This window comes from Mastigoproctus giganteus, chromosome 5 (genome assembly GCF_048544385.1).
Source record: "Mastigoproctus giganteus isolate SK-2022 chromosome 5, ASM4854438v1, whole genome shotgun sequence".
Taxonomy (NCBI): domain Eukaryota; kingdom Metazoa; phylum Arthropoda; class Arachnida; order Uropygi; family Thelyphonidae; genus Mastigoproctus; species Mastigoproctus giganteus.
The window spans coordinates 196,157,458-196,174,239 of record NC_143579.1 but is presented as its reverse complement, the minus strand read 5'-3'; the positions used below and the strand labels follow the sequence as shown (position 1 = coordinate 196,174,239).

Sequence of the window (16,782 nt, the reverse complement as noted above, 5' to 3'; positions counted from 1 at the left end):
TTATAAACATTATAAAATTTAATTGTTAGTTTTTTAATTTATTTGGAAACTGTTTTAACTAGAATTGCCAGTTTGCAGGATGAAAACATTCCAGAAAAATACATACCACTGGTATGGCAGGTTCAATCTGAAAGAGTGCATTGTACAGGTTGTTGTTGTTATTTGGTTTTTAGGAGCATTAGCAACTAAGGCCATATTGCTCCGGGATATGCAGTGGTCATTCCCTGACCTTTCCGCATCCTCCGTATTTGGTGGCTCACAGGCTCGAACCCCGGTCTAATCAAGAAGTGTGTGCTATGCAATGCTGCTCCTTCCCACCTGGCTACGGAGGCGCCTGCATTGTACAGGAATCTTTCCATTATTCACCCAACCTATCAGGGAATATTTACTTTTTTTAATATCTATTACATAAAATAAACTCGTTATTGTATGATGTTTATTAGATATCAACTAAACAAGTAACCTCCCACTTCTGAATTCAAAATTTTTTATCATCGCTCTAGAGAGAGAGAGAGAAAAAAAAAAAAAAAAAAAAACAGAGAACCACTTTCCTCATTCCTACAAAGTAACAAAATAATCCATATCAAAGTGAAAGTAAACTAATGTGCAAAGCAACTTAAAAATAAAATAATAATGAAATCTTACCTCGCTAAAATCAATGTTATCTTTGATTCCTTCTAATTCAAAGTGTAATTGAGGCCAACTTATTACTTTACTTGGGGGCAAAAGTATGTTTATATAACTAGGAGTAACATGAGTTGCATAGAGCCAGAGCTGTCCTTCATCATCACCACAACAAAGCATGTGAGATTCTACAAAAGAAAGTTTAAGTAGAGGTTTAAGTTGGAACATGCAGTTATCATTCTGAGTTACCACAGTTTATATTTTCTAAAGATTTTACACTACATTTCATACGACGTGTTAAAAAACAAAAAAGGGGGGGGGGGGGGCATGGGCTTGGAAAACTCATGGGAGAATGCCCTGGTCCTTCTTACTGAGATCAGCTAATTACAGCCCCAACTGAAGAAGTTTTTAAGAATTAGCATTATTATTAGTGGTGACAATGCATAAAAGCAAGTTTATACATCAGCCAAGGAGGAGGGGGAATCCACTTCCTATATCACCAGTCCATACCACCTAGTAGTTTGTCTAGTTCTGCCCACTTATTATTATTAGTTATATAGTGCAAGGAAGCCTGAGGCTTATGCTGCAACAGCCAAAAAAAACCCCCTCCTACAACATCCGATGGAAGTTCATTCTGACAAGCTACCTGCTGGCTGAAGGCCAAGTTACGCACATCTATCTTGTAAACATCCTCAATTTTGATTCATGCTTCTTCATATGTGTAGTATGAGCAAGAAGAAGGATTCTAACAGCAATGAGTTTACTCAAAGCCTTAAAGAGGGCACTGACTCTCTTTAAAAATTACAGCTGTGAGTTACAGGCTCCGAAAAAGCGATAAGTGTTTGCCTTTTTATTTACATAATTGTTATTTTATATTGTACTTAATACGTAGTCTTATAGTTATAGTTACGCTGGTTATTTTTATTTTAATTTAGATAAAGTTTTTGTGGATTACTACTTAATATACATAAAACCGTTATTTCGTTCGAATCTTGCAGCCATTGTTTTTGTATATAGTGGTAGGGAATTCAAATTTTTAATTGAGGTAGCTAGACAGCTCTACCGCATAATTATATAGAGTAATACGCTTCACTGTTTCTATTAGATAGCGTAGTACTGACATTTAATTAATTTAATTTATTGATCTTATTAATTTAAAATAGCATGCCCCAAACTAGAGCAGCAAAGCAACGGGCACAAAGTGGCAGGTGTGCTGTGACTCGGGTGAGAACTGAGGGGGGCGATTCTCCAACGCATCACAGCCTAAAAAAATGTGCAACTTGTGAAATGTTTGCCGAACTCTCTGGAATGGAACATGATATTGCCATGGGGGATGTCTTTCTGTGTGCGTGATGTAAGGAGTGTAAGGAAATCAGGCGACAACTCAGCGTTGTTGTGGGCCTATATGAGAGTTTGAAGGACAGGGTGGATGCCTTCGAAAGAACTAAATTGAGGGGCCCATCAAGCTCTAGGCTGCGCACATCAACACAGAGCTTGCACTTGGTCATCACGCAACACAGCGGCAACCCCCAAGGCAGAATGCACTGGTCTCACAGAAACTAGTAGTTGTTGGTGACTCTATTGTCAGGGAAACGGGTAACATGCTTTGTAGAAAGGATAGGTGGAACAGGACCAGGGTATGTCTGCCAGGGGCAAAGGTTGATGACATTGTAGAGTGGATATCATCTTTTAAGGGCACAAAAGGTGATAAATAGTTGTACACATTGGCATTAATGATATTAAGAGTAGGAGACCGGCAGAATTACTTAACAAGTACAGGTCACTATTGAACAAAAGCCGAGAATTAGGGTTGAACTTGAAAGTGTCTGCAATTCTGCCCAGACACGAGAGGAGGGAGTATATGATGAGAGCCTTGTCGATCAATTCGGCCCTCGAAAGATTGTGCAAGGCTCAAGGAATAGAATTTTTTTCAGCTTGGTCTTGTTAACAGGAGAGACTGCTTTTACGGGGATGGGATACACTTAAATAGAAAGGGTGCAAGAATATTTGCTGATGCTATCGAGGCAGTGTTAGGTGGGTCGGAAAACTGATAGCTTGGGGGGATACAAGGACTAATAGTTTAACAGCAGCCGTAGGCAGAGGTGAAGGTGATTCTTGCACAACTTCTATTAGAATAAGTAGCGACGGGTGTTGGGAGTTTCAGGGACGGATGGCAGTCATCCTGAAATAGGTGGGTATATGGGATGTGTTAGGGTAATTAGGAATAGGAATAGGAGCATGTTTGCTTGCATGTATACCAATGCTAGAAGTATAGTAAATAAATTTGATGAATTTGAAGTGTTGGTCAAGACTTCTGAGGTGGATATTGTTGGGATATCAGAGACGTGGTGTCACACAGATATAAGGAATGCAGAACTGGAATTTGGGGAGTACAATGTGTACAGAAAGGATAGACAGGATAGGAAGGGAGGAGGTGTTATGCTGTTAATTAAGAAAAACATAAAATCAAAAGAAGTCACCCAGTTGATATAGATGAACAGTGCACTGTTGGGTCAGTTTGGTGTGACATAAGCACTGCAAAAACAAAAATAAGGAGTGTGTTATAGGCCTAATGACTCCAATGAGTACAATGAACAATTATACAGAGAAATAGAGTGGGCCAGTAAATCAGAATGTCTTGTAATGCGGGATTTTAACTTCCCAGATATTGACTGGAACTTGCGGATCGGTCACTCACACATTAGTCGGACTTTTGTGGATTTATTGGATGATTGTTTTCTGCAGCAGCATGTTCGAGAGGCAACCAGAGAGAGAGTAATACTCTTGATCTGGTTATCAGTAGTGATCATTCGTGTATTAAGAATTTGCAGATAAAGGAACCACTAGGTGGCAGTGATCACAGTGTACTGATGTGGGATTTACTTAAAGATATAATTACCATCAGGGGTAAAGGAAAGGGTTTTTGCTTCCGTAAAGGTGAGTACAGTGGTCTCAGAAGTTTTTAAATTCTGTACAGTGGGATAAACTGACGATGTTACCAACAGTAAATTCTAAGTGGGAAGAATTCAAGGAATTAATCATGGATGCTACTAAAAGTTTCAAAACTATTAAGAAATATTGTTCAAGGCTTAGGCCTAAATGGTTATCTAATGAACTAATGAGACTCGTAACATGGAAGAAAAATGCATGGGATGCATATAAATTATCAAGCGACTCAGAAGCCTATGGCAGATATAAGCTAGTCTGTAATCAGGTCACAAAGGAGGTTAGGCAGGCGAAGGCAGATTACGAGAAATCCTTGGCAAAAGATGCTAAGAAAAACAGCAAGGATTTCTTTACTTATATAAAATCTAAAAGGAAAGGGTTGAATCTGATTGGTCCACTTGACATCGATGGTTTGACAGTTGATGATCCTGCTCAGATAGCAAACAAACCGAATGAGTATTTTACATCTACATTCACACATGAGGAATTATTAAGGTTTGAAAATGGCAGAAGGTTGTAGCAGGATACTTAATGATTTTGTAATAACTGAGAGCAAAGTGGAGGAGAAAATTGTTGAAGTTAAACATAAGAAAAGCACCTGGGGTGGATGGGATCGATCCAGTTATATTAAAGGAGGTGGAAAGCAACTAAGCAAACCCTTAGCCATAATTATGAGAGCATCCTTGGACTCAGGGGAGTTTCCCATGGACTGGAGATGTGCAAATGTATCCCCAATTCACAAAGGGGGGATCAAAGGGTGACAAGTAATCACAGACCAGTTAGTTTAACCTCTGTTCCGGGTAAAACAATGGAGTCACTAGTTAAAGATGCATTGCAGGATCATCTAGACAAGACTGCAGCAACAATTCAGACACAGCATGGGTTTGTTAAGGGAAAGTCTTGTCTGACAAATTTGATAGGATATTATGATGTGGTTACAAAGGAACTGGATGCAAAAAATGATTTTGATATCATATATTTGGATTTCAGGAAAGCTTTTGACACTGTTGCACATGAAAGACTATTGTCAAATTGGAGCAGAATGGTATTAAGGGTAAGTTGCTACAATGGATAAAAGGATGGTTAAGTGGGAGAAGACAGAGGGTGGTAATCAATGGGTGCTGCTCTTCATGGACTAATGTTATTAGTGGAGTCCCACAGGGTTCAGTGTTGGGTCCACTGTTGTTTTGTATATTTATCAATGATATTGATGAAGGTATATCAGGGTTAATGTCGAAGTTTGTGGATGATACAAAGGTTGGCAGGGTTGTTAATGACAGTAATGGCAGTGTGCTACTGCAACAGGATCTAGATAATTTGGGTAGATGGGCTAAGAAGTGGAAACTGAAGTTTAACCTTGACAAAATGCAAAGTACTGCATATGGGTAGAAGTAACCCCAGAGAAATGTACCAACTGTGTGATACTACACTTAAGGTGGTAGAAAATGAAAAAGAACTGGGAGTAATTGTGCAGGCAGATATGAAGTTTTCTGAGCAATGCAGACAGGCTACCAGGGTAGGTCATGGGGTTTTGTCAATGATATATAGGAATTTTGCTAGCAGGGAAAATGAGGTGATTATCCCTCTGTATAAGGCAATGGTCAGGCCACGCCTTGAGTACTGCGTACAGATCTGGAGACCTCATTTTAGGAAGGATGTAGATTTGCTTGAGCGTGTACAGAGAAGGGCAACAAGTTGGTGAGGGGAATGAAGGGATCCTCTTACCAAGAGAGGCTTAAGTTCTGCAAATTGCAGTGGCTGGAGACTAGGCACCTGCACAGTGATCTGATTGAGGTGTATAAGGCCTTGAATGGGTCGAGCATGCTGAATTCTGATGGGATGCTTCCACTTGTTCAGATTACGAACCTAAGGGGGCATAAATTCAACTTAAGAAAAGACAGATGTAGAATAGATGTGCGGAAATTTGCCTTTAGGTTAATTGCTGGAACAAACTTCCATCTGTCATTGTGGAAGTTGATAGGTTGAATAAATTTAAGGAGGAACTGGACAGGCATTTGGAGGGAATGGTATGATTTTTTTTTTTTTTTTTTTTGGCTGATGCTGCATAAGCTCATACACATGCTTTCTTGCATCACATGCCACTACTACTACTACATTTTGTAAGACTAATTTGACCAATAGAATAGCCCAAACACCATAGCCATGATCTCTTTTATATTCATCGTCATTACAACTTAGTTGAAATAGGTACCATTTTTTTTTTTTTATGTGAGAACATCTTTGGTGGCACCTACAAGATTTTTCAGACTGAAGTAAAACTGGTAATGAAAATTCGAGACAGAAATGACGATAACCCAGTCACTAATGTTGTTTCAGTAGAGTAAGTAGCGGGAGTGAGCATACAGCACCACATCATTCATAATAAATATTTCAGACTGACATATCTATCTTACAGTTTCTTTACCCAATTGTTAACGAAACTGTGAGATGAAAATGATGCAAATGACATCACTTTCCAAATGACGCTAACTCAGTCATTAACACTGATTCTGTCACTAACTCAGTCATTAAGTAATGGGCATGAGCATAAAATGTTGCATCGTTCATAACTTTGGTTCTAGCTGTTCGAAGTCCAAGCCAAGGATGTTTTCACATAAAATATAACATTTTTCATGCATATAGGGTGCACATGCTGTTTTTTTTTCCAACTGGATCATTTTCATGAGTTATTATTTATAAGTTCAGAGCCCATCCAAATAAAAAAATAACACCTTTGATGGAGAATTATAATCAGATATTAGTATGAAACTAATTAGCAATGTTTATATATCTTTACCTGATGAACAATTAAGACCTAGGTAATAAGAATTACAACTACTCCACCGAAATCTTTTCTGAATGACAATGGCAAGCTTTTGACATTTTGGATTAAATAAATTTCTTTTTTTCAAAGTGCCCGTCAAGCTCCAGAGGTAGATTTTTCCTTCGCCAGCAATTTTCAGAGCTGGAAATAAATAATAATAAAAAAAGATATATACAAATCATATTATTTTTAAACCAAATTTTATTCTTAGAGCAGAATTATTCACAAAAATTGTCTAGTAAAATATTACAATCCTGAATAACTTAGGTTTGAATAAATCATTTTGGACAATCATTTCACTTCCAAATAAAGTAAAATTCTCTTAAAACATAGTGTGAAAAAAGATTATGGTATGTATTAATATTGTTGAAAGGAAGAAATGTTATTAAATATGATAGTAGTATCTTTAGGGTAAAGATGCTATTAGCATTTAGTTTACCCAACTCTTTTAAAGCCTTCAATGCATTGATTAAGGCTCCATGCATATGCCTAGTTTACAGACATTGAAACTAATAGAACTGAAGTCTTTCTATGGCAAATCTCATTACTCTTCTCACCATCTGCTACAATAAATTTACATCCTTACTATTACGAGATTTCCAAACCTATATGTGACATTCAAGATGTTGTTATACAGAATGGAATAATCACCTATGTGATCCTGCTCGCACAGTTCCTATATGAAAAAGTTCCCACAAGTTGTTCCACCACTCGGAAAACCTCATGTCACACTGCACATTATAAGAAATAAGCATACCACTCTATTGCATATACATAATTTGAAGATTTTAATCAATAATCGATACATATCAACTATTACCAGACCATTTGAAGATGTGGTTCTTTTATCTATGGTTAAAAACCAGTACCTTTACAATTTTAAACTTTACATTAAATTACACTGACTACAACATCCTGACTTCCAACAAGCAGTTGGATCCGGCTCTTGTTGTCACTAAGGCAATTTGTGTGTTGCAATGCGGCAGCCCTTTTTGATCAGCGCATCGATCCGGCTCTTGTTGTCACAAAGAAAATGGGCAAGGAATCTTGGGCTCACTAGCTTTGGGAGAGGAGTCCTCACTTTGCAGCAAGTCATAGTGAACACTAGGCAAGAGTAGGAGAGGTCTTAACTTTTTAACTCTGGCTAGTTTACAGTCTGTTGGGACTGGACAGTTTACAGTCCTGTCCAAAGGGATTGTGGGATTACTCTTCATGTGGTAGTAAAGATTGATCTAGTCATGGAAGAGAGTTACTTCAGGCATCTTGCAGCCAATCCAGCAGAGGATTTCTCCACTGAAGCCAGCGACACCAAGATTCTTTACTCTTTTATTTCGTGTGTATGTGTGAGACAGCTTATTAAAAGTCAAATTAGTTTTTAACCACAGATAAAGGAGCCACATCTCCATAATGTTTTGTAGTAGTTAATATGTATATAGTTTTAAATTTAAATACTCCAAATTTTTTAAAATTTTCATTTCAACAAGGACTAGTGTGCTTATTTCTTATGTTAACAGTCCCTGCATACACAACTCCAAGCTGTGGATGCAGGGACTATTAGTGAAGTGCTTATTTCTTATGTTGGGTCTACAGTCTGAAGGATCTGCAGGTCTTTATCATTACTGGGTTGAGGAAACCCCCCCCCCAAAGTTTGAAAACATTATTTTATGGCTTCTTCAACACTGTTATATTCAAATAGTCACAGCAAAGCTCACCAAATATCTTCACTTGTAGTTTTTACCACAATTGTAAAATCCAGTTTGATTCAATGCTCTGTTCATTGCCCTCATAATCAAGTGCACTTCAATGTTGGTAAATTGCTGAGTACGGGCATTTGAAGAGAAAAATTAACATATGAGGAGCAGTACGAAAGTAATGCCTCCTATTTTTTCCCTACAACTACAACTATGGTTGAGGATTAATTGATGCAACAACTTTTGCATCAATTAATCCTCAACCATGAATAAACAGTTATTTTTCCAAAATGTTACCATTATTTCCCATGTACTTCCATCATCTCTGAGTCAGATGCTGTATTCCAATCCTGTAAAAGTCCTTACTCTTGCTCTGGAGGGCTTTGCGAACACTGTGCTTGAGCCGGTCATTGTCTGCAAAATGGGTTCCATGCAGTGCACCCTTCAGCAAGGCAAACAGGCGATAGTTGCAAGATCTGGACTATGAAAGGGGTGAGAAAGAACGGCGCACCCTAGTTTTGCAATAGCCTCCATTGTATGCAAAGTGATGTGGGGTCGTGCGTTGTCATGGAGGAGAACCTCATTAAGGTTTTTGTCTGGTCGAACTCTACGGATGCTGGCTTTAAACCTTTTCAATGTTTCCACATATTGATCTGAGTTGATTGTGGCGCCACACTCCAAGAAGTCCACAAGCATTTCCCCATCTTTGTCTCAAAATACTGTTGCCACGACTTTACCAACAGGAGGCTGTCTTCTGAATTCTTCTTGTACGGTGAATTGTGGTGGTGTCACTCCACTGACTATCTCTTCATTTCAGGGTCATAATTGTGGGCCCAGGTTTCGTTACCTGTGACTATGCGTGAAAGTAAAACCTCTCCTTGACTTTTGTAGCACTAGAGAAGTTCCATACAGATGACTTTCCAGGCTTCTTTGTGCTCATGTGTCAGCATTTTGGGACCCACCAGGCGCACACCTTATTGTAGCAAGTTCCTTTATGATGGTTATCACAGCAGGTTTCCCTGTACCTACTACATCACACAATTTGCGTGTTGCAATGCGGCAGCCCTTTTTGATCAGCGCATCGATCCGGCTCTTATTGTCACTAATGTTACTGGCTGGCTGCTTCGGGGCTTGTCAACAATGTCACCTTTCCCACTCTTAAATGTCTCACCCAACATCTAACTGTACTCACATCAACAGTATTGTCACCATAAACATTTTTGAGACGGCTATGGATTTCAATAAGCGTCACATCTTCCTTGGTAAGAAACTCAATCACCACTCTTTGCTTGATACATATATAGGTAACATCCACTATTCTGAACTATCCATGTGCTGCACTCATGAGACCAATCACAGTACCACTCAGTATGGAAACTAGAGACCTCTAGTGACCACTCAGTGACACACAAAATGATCCACGGCACCACATTTGAAAGCAAAATATTACGAGGTATTACTTTCATACCGGTCCTCATACATGTAGTAAAAAACTTAAGAACAAAAATAATAAATTCAATAAAAATATTATGGATTAACAAAAAAAAAAAGCTTCAATCTTTGAATTGCTTTTTATTTTCAAACTGAGTAGAATATTTTTACAATTCTCTCAAGATAAAAAATTTTTAATCAATTCATAAATCCTTAGTAAAAAAGAATAAAAATTCATTGTGCTTATGTTCTCTAATTTTGTTAATGATATAAATCTTATTTATAACATATTTACCTAGAATGTCATCCGTAACAAATGCAAGACCATCCACTATGTTGGTATTGTTATTCTTATCTGAACAGTGAGGAACCTCAAACTGCAAGGAAGGGTCTCTACACCAAAATATCAAATGTTTAAACTTTATGGACTGCTGAATACCAAGTTGTAATATTCTATACTAGTAGTAAGTAGTCAAACAATAATTCCATACATATATTGCTTAAATATTTTCAGTATTTTCCATGTCATCTCAGAAAAACCATTAAATATTTTATAGATAAAAAAATATATTGTTTAATTTTATTTTGTTTGGTAAATTATTACACAGGGTGTTTCAAAAATAATGGTCATTAATTTAAAGGCGAAAAGTACAAACTAAAATAAGCAAAAAAATCCCAGTAAACATCGGGCCGCAAATGAACCATTTTCGAGATAATGCACATTTTCTGTTAAGAACTGCCACTGACTATGGGAGCACTAGTTTAGCAAAAGCTGTGAATCCTTTGCTAAGGGTGGTTTATTAAACATAAGATGATACATTTTTAATTTTTGGTTTCAACACCACAGGATTTTACAGATGTTACTTTTGTAACATGTTACAGGATTTTACAAAAGGTTTTTTTATTTATTTTTATTTTTTATGTAAACCCCAAACACGAGAGGTATTAGAACCTACAGTACTTAGTAGCATGCTTGGGTTGGAGATTAAGAAGACGAAAGAAGATATTTGTTGACATTGGACTCGAACTTCTGTAGACTGTAATTTTCAGGAAATACGTATGAAGGAAGGTTGTTCCAGAAAATGGCAGCTGAATGAACAAACGAGGGAGATGAAAAGTTGGTTCTGTGAGTTTGAAGTTGGACAGTAAATGGATTTGGCTGGTGGCGGCACATGTTCGGACTGTTTTGAAAGAGAGAGCGGGAATTATAGAAGCCAATTCAGAAGAACAGTGCTCATGGAAGTATCTGTAGAAGAGGCATGCAGCAGAAACAGTACGTCTATGAGACAGCGAGTGGAGAGACTCTGTTAGAGATGAATCATTAATTAACCCAACTGCCCTCTTCTGAATGGAATCAAGAAGCCTGAGAGAGGTTTTGGAGGTACCACCCCAGATGTGGGAACAATATTCCATGGCAGGGTGGATTTGCGATTTATACAGAGTGAGCAGCTGTTTGGAAGAAAAGTAATGCCGAGAGCGAAAGAGAAAACCAAGTTTTTTAGATGCAGAGGAAGCAATATTTGTAATGTGCTTGTGCCAAGAGAGATTAGAAGTCAGAGTAATCCCCAAAAGAGATATATCATTTTGCCTAGAAATTGGAGTGTCACTAAAGATAAGCATAGGAGCAGAAGAATCCTTTTTGCAAGATATAAGAAAAGACTGAGTTTTAGAAGGTTGAAATCAACTAAGTTGTCTTTCCCCCACTGGAGAATTACCTGAAGATTGGCATTTAAGGAATTGGTAGCAGATTTTCGAGAAGTTGAAGCTGATTGAGCAGGACAAGGTTTCTCAAAACGGAAAGTTGAATGCAATGTGCTTTCATCGGCAAAACTATGGATAAGATTTCCAGTCAATGGAAGAAGGTCATTAATATACAAGAGGAAAAGAGTGGGGAAAAATTGAACCTTGGGGGACACCGGCATTAGTGAAGAAGTTAGAAGACAGAGAGCCATCTACCATCACCCTCAGTGAGCGATCGGAGAGAAAACTGGTTAACCAATTACTAAAAACAGATGGCAAACCATAAGATGGAAGCTTGTTTAGAAAACCTTTATACCAAACACGATCAAAAGCCTTTGAGATGTCAAGAGCAACTACTTGTGTTTCACCGAACCTTTCCATTGAATTAGTCCATAAATGGGTAACATAAGCCAGAATATCACCAGTGGATCGACACTGATGGAATCCATACTGACGATCGTTGATCAGACAGAAGGTTTCTAGGTAGTTTAAGAGTTGGTGGTTAATTGATTTCTCCATTACTTTAGAAAGAGTAGAAGTAATTGCAATGGGACGATAATTGGATGATATTGGGACGATAAAAGGATTTGTCACCCTTTTTAAGAACTGGCTGGATATGAACAATTTTCCAAAAAGAAGGAAAAACACCTTTGGAATAAGAGAGAGAAAAAAGGCAGCAAAAAACTGGAGTAAGTTCAGGAGCACAGGTTTTGAGAACAAGTGCAGAAATACCATCAGGACCTGGAGCTTTCTTAGCATCAAGATTCGTCAAAATCCTTCTGACATCCTTTTGACGGAAGACCACAGGAGGCATTGAATGGAGAGTGTTGGAAATGGTGGGAGATGTTTTACCAAGATCATTAATACATGAGTTGGAAGAAAAATGGGATGCTAGCAGGTCAGCTTTATCCTTGGCTGAAGTGACAACAGAACCATCTGGTTTGGACAGAGGTGGGAGCAGAGATGGGCAAAAGTTGCGGCCAATAGCTCTGGCAAGAGACCAGAATGCTCGGCTACCATTAGGGCAAGAAGCAAGTTTTCTACTCTTAGCCTGTTCAAACTCTAGTTTGGACTGATTAATAACTGCTTTACAATTGTTGCGAGCTTTGGTGTAGGCAGAAAATGAAACTGGAGAATTAGAAACAAGCCAATTACGATATGCAACATTCTTCTCTTGAACAGCCTTAGCACATTTATTGGAAAACCAAGGTTTAGATAAAGGATGAGATTTTAAAGTGGAGTGTGGGATAAAGGATTCCATTCCTGCAAGAATATCACTGACACGATCTGAGCAAATGTTGACATCAGAAGTTTTGAAACAATAATCCGACCAAGGAAAAGAAGAAATGAAGTCTCGCAGGTCATCCAATTTTGCATTCTTGTAATGCCAAACAACATGAGGTTGGAAATAGCCATGAGATAAAGGCTCCATTCGAGAAGAGACAATCACCAAGTTGTGATATGAAGTGCCTAAAGGACCTCTCACTTCAACCGTGTACTTAGAAGGGGTTGTTTGTGAGAAAAAGATCAAGCGTGTTGGCTGTATGATTAGGATTGTCCGGTATTCTTGTAGGTAAATGAACAATCTGTGCAAGGTCATTAGTAATTGCAAAAGCCTCAGCATCTTGACCAGTTGGGTCGGTGTGACTAGAAAACGGAAGCCAGCTGGAGTTGTGAACATTAAAATCACCAAGGAAAATTACCTCACTGTTAGGAAAGTTGGACTGGAGAAAGTCAAGTTGCAAAGAGAGGAAGTGAAAGAGCTCCAAGTGATTAGTGGAATTGGGAGAACGGTAGAGACAACAGATGAATTTGACACAATGAGGTAGAGAGATTTTAAGCCAGAGAAGAACAAAGAGAGGAGATTCCAAATTGCCAAGTCTCTGACAGGGAATATGAGAACGGACATATGCACAAGTACCACCTTTGAGGCGAAAGGAATCATACAGTGAATAATTTGGGCATCTGAGATGAGCAGTAGTTGAATCAACCGATAACTGAGATTCTGTCAGAAAAAGTACATGGAGTTTGGCAGACTGTCAGTGGAATGGGACATCGTTGAGATTAGAATTGAGACCACATATATTTGTGAAATGAATTAGGAAGTGCTTGAGAGGTTTAGATCTTTTCGCAGATAAGCTTGCTCTATTAGTTTGACAATTCATGGTGTATTCAATAGTGAGAAAAAGTGGGGGTGACATGCTGTATGAAGTAATGAAATTATTGGATATGGTGTACACATGATAAGAATATACCCAAATCCTTGACATAACGTGGCCTCGACAATGCTCCCCGCATATACACTACTCGGACTCCCTCCAGTCACTATCTGGCAGAGTAGTGGTAGCAAGATTATACACATCAGCTGATCCAGAAGCCTCCTAGAGAGTTACCAATAGGTTCAGTCCGTTGTACTAACTAGTGGCCAGCTTGCGAACTCCATTTTAGAGCTGTACCCTCGAAATGCAAATAATATTGGATCTCGCCACGATGTTCATCATAACCTCAAAAGTCATCAATCATACTGCATGATGTAAGAGATAGGGAAGAGTTGACCGGAACTTAGCGCTAGAGACTAAACATGGGTTCCACCACTTCAAGCCTCCAATAAACAAAGTGATGGTATTGCACCGGTTGATGAGAGTTATCTACCACTGAGTACTGCCTGGTAGCACAGAGGGGCGGCGTTCCTCCATGTGGTGTGGGCGCCACATCTCGACCCCTCCTTACGTTGGTTCACACCTTGGTGGGCATCCACCATGTACTTGTGCATGGAGGTTATATCCAGGATTACTAACAGTCCCAGGTGTTCAAAATGCTGTGCTTGCATCCGTACACAGCTTTGTAGTCTTCTCTGCATTGAGTTGCGAATCCTCTCAGGCATTCCTGGGTCATTTCTGATTTGCTGAAAGGCTCCTTCAACCGGACGCTGCAATTCCTCAACTGTGTTAATGCCAGAAGTGTACACCAAGCTTTTTACATGACCCCCAGATACAAAAATCCATAGGATTTAAGTCTGGTGAACTGGGAGGCACATTACAGGCCCACCTCTACCTATCCACCATTGACCATACCTTCTAGTTAGATATCGAGTCACAACTCGAGCAAAATGTGCTGGTGCACCATCATGCATAAACCACATGTTCTGGCGTCCCTGAAGTGGAACATTATCATCATCAAGGATGTCTGGAAGATCATTCTGCAGGAACTGAAGGTACAGCTCTCCTGTTAGCCTGTTTGGCAGAAAGTGTGGTCCAATTAGATGGTCTCCTAGTAGTCCTGCCCAGACATTCAATGAGAAACGTTGCTGATGTCTTGACTCGTGAATTGCATTAGGATTTTCATCGGACCAAACGTGACAGTTATTAAAATTAAAAATACCATTATGAGTAAACCCAGCTTTGTCAGTGAACAAAATGTTGTTTAAAAATTGGGGGTTCGGGACACACTGTTGTTGCATCCACTGGCAGAAGTTCACTCTGGGAGGGTAGTCTGTATTGCTGAGACCTTGTACAAGCTGGATATGGTATGGATACAGTAATTGGCAATGTAAAATTTACCACACACTGCTATGACTCAGTACACGCTCTTGCAGAGCAACCCTCCTTGTTGAAATTCCTGGATTTTGTTCTATTCTTTCTAACACCCTTTCCTCAACATCAGGTGTTATGCTTCTGGGCCTACCTGCTTGTACCCCATGTTCTCTATGGCGTCAATGTACCCTGATGAATGTGCACCTGTTGGGCGGCCTTTGGCGAGGAAATGCTTCTTGGTACAAACGTGCAGCCTCGAGTGTACTGCCATTGGCTTTACCATATATGAAGTGCATGTCCGCATACTCTTTGTTGCTGTAACCTCTTTCCATGTTGACTATCTTTTGACAAGTACTAGTATGCCTACTACGTTTCAGAGCACTGAGAGAGGGGAAAGGAAGAGAATGAGCATAAACTAACCTAAACACACAAGTCCATGGTGGATTCCAACTCTGTACAGTTCACCTTGTCAGTGGTGGATCCCAACTACAAATGTGCAATACCTTGAAAATGGTTCACTTAAGAACCCATGTTTACTAGACTTTTTTTGCATATTGTAGTCTGTACAGTTCACCTTTAAATTATTGACAATCACTTTTGAAAATACCCTCTATATTTTTTCATAGAACATAGTAGAACATAAAAAAAGTGCCTGTTATCTAAATGTGTGTGTGTGTGTGTGAGAGAGAGAGAGACCATATTTTTGAATATTATTTTGTGTTCAATATTTGTTATCCCAACAAAAGAAAAAAAAAAAAAAAGTGACATTTCTCTCGATTTTTGCATTATTGCTTTCAGTAAACTTTGCCAAGCATGAATTGTTCTTAATACGCAAGCTAACATTGAGTTGATGTCACTTCAGATCCACCAAGAATGGCTGACAAAAAATTTCCGGTGCCAGAGTATTGAAAAATATGTTTGATTGCAGTTGCAAAATTAAATAATTTATTTTTTCTTTCTCTATTTGTGCATGTGAATTATTTACCAAAAAGATTAACCATGGAGGCAGCGTGAAAAGAAAAATATTACATGCAACTATATATTAAAACTCACACACTGATTTTAAGGGTGTTTGAAAGGTTCAATTTGTACGTGGAGGTTTTATAACTTTTGTCTTTTAACACAGCCTGACAAAGTAATATTGAAAACGAGAGAAAAGCTCTTGAAGCAGTTTCATAATTTATCTCTTCAAGAGATTAATTATGAAACTTAAAAACTTTCTCTTCACAGAAAATACCCATTGTCTGAGTATGGCTGAAAAAAATGTTTGATAATAGTTGCAAAATTTTTTCCTGGTCATGTAGGATTAAATCAGCTCCCCCAAAGTACATACATGTAAATAATTTGCAATTTAAGGCAAAGATTAACCACGGAAGCCACCAGAAATTAAAATACAGGAATACCTCGCATAATGCAGTTAATTCATACCAAAAAAATAACGTGCAATGTGAAACCACACTGATCGAGGTATTATTATTATGTATTTTGATGTAATGCGTTCCGACAATTTGATTATATGGGTCGAGTTGCAAAAATATATAGGTGTTTGTTTACTATAAATTGATGCACACTAAATTCTTGCAGCTGCTTCATTGTCAGCACCGGCACTCTCACCACTAAGTTGAACATTGTGGAGCCCCATATGTTTTTTAAACCTGTAAAACCAACCACGGCTTGAACAAAAACTTTCCTCTTCCTGACAATTTTCTTTTGTTAGTAGTGAATAGAGACTGCTTGCTTTAGCTTGAATCGTCATCTGAATTAACAGAATTCTTTTCTAGCTACAGTCTTCAATTCATAACATTAACAGATGTTCCATATTATCCATTTCAAAGTTATGATTTTTAAATATTTTTGACATATAAGATGCTGTTGCCATTCTGTGTTCTTTTATTTTATCTTTATTCTTTAGAAGTGTTCTTGTCTCGTGCTATCTTAGCATATGATGCACCATTTTCATATTGTTTTATAATTTCTAGTTTATCATCTAGTG

At 38.4% G+C, this 16,782-nt stretch overlaps 1 protein-coding gene across 1 annotated transcript in view; it reads right to left on the bottom strand.

The window, feature by feature from the left end:
• Positions 1 to 552: 552 nt before the first annotated feature.
• Positions 553 to 16,782, bottom strand: part of LOC150085969 (leucine-rich repeat and WD repeat-containing protein 1-like) — a 129,390-nt gene continuing 113,160 nt past the window's right edge. Inside the window, exons 11-14 of the mRNA XM_090374758.1 lie at positions 9,812 to 9,909; positions 6,368 to 6,535; positions 646 to 812; positions 553 to 558 (exon numbers count right to left, since the gene is read on the bottom strand). Of these exons, the coding sequence (XP_090230884.1) occupies positions 553 to 558; positions 646 to 812; positions 6,368 to 6,535; positions 9,812 to 9,909 (439 nt within the window). The remainder of the gene's footprint in view (positions 559 to 645; positions 813 to 6,367; positions 6,536 to 9,811; positions 9,910 to 16,782) is intronic.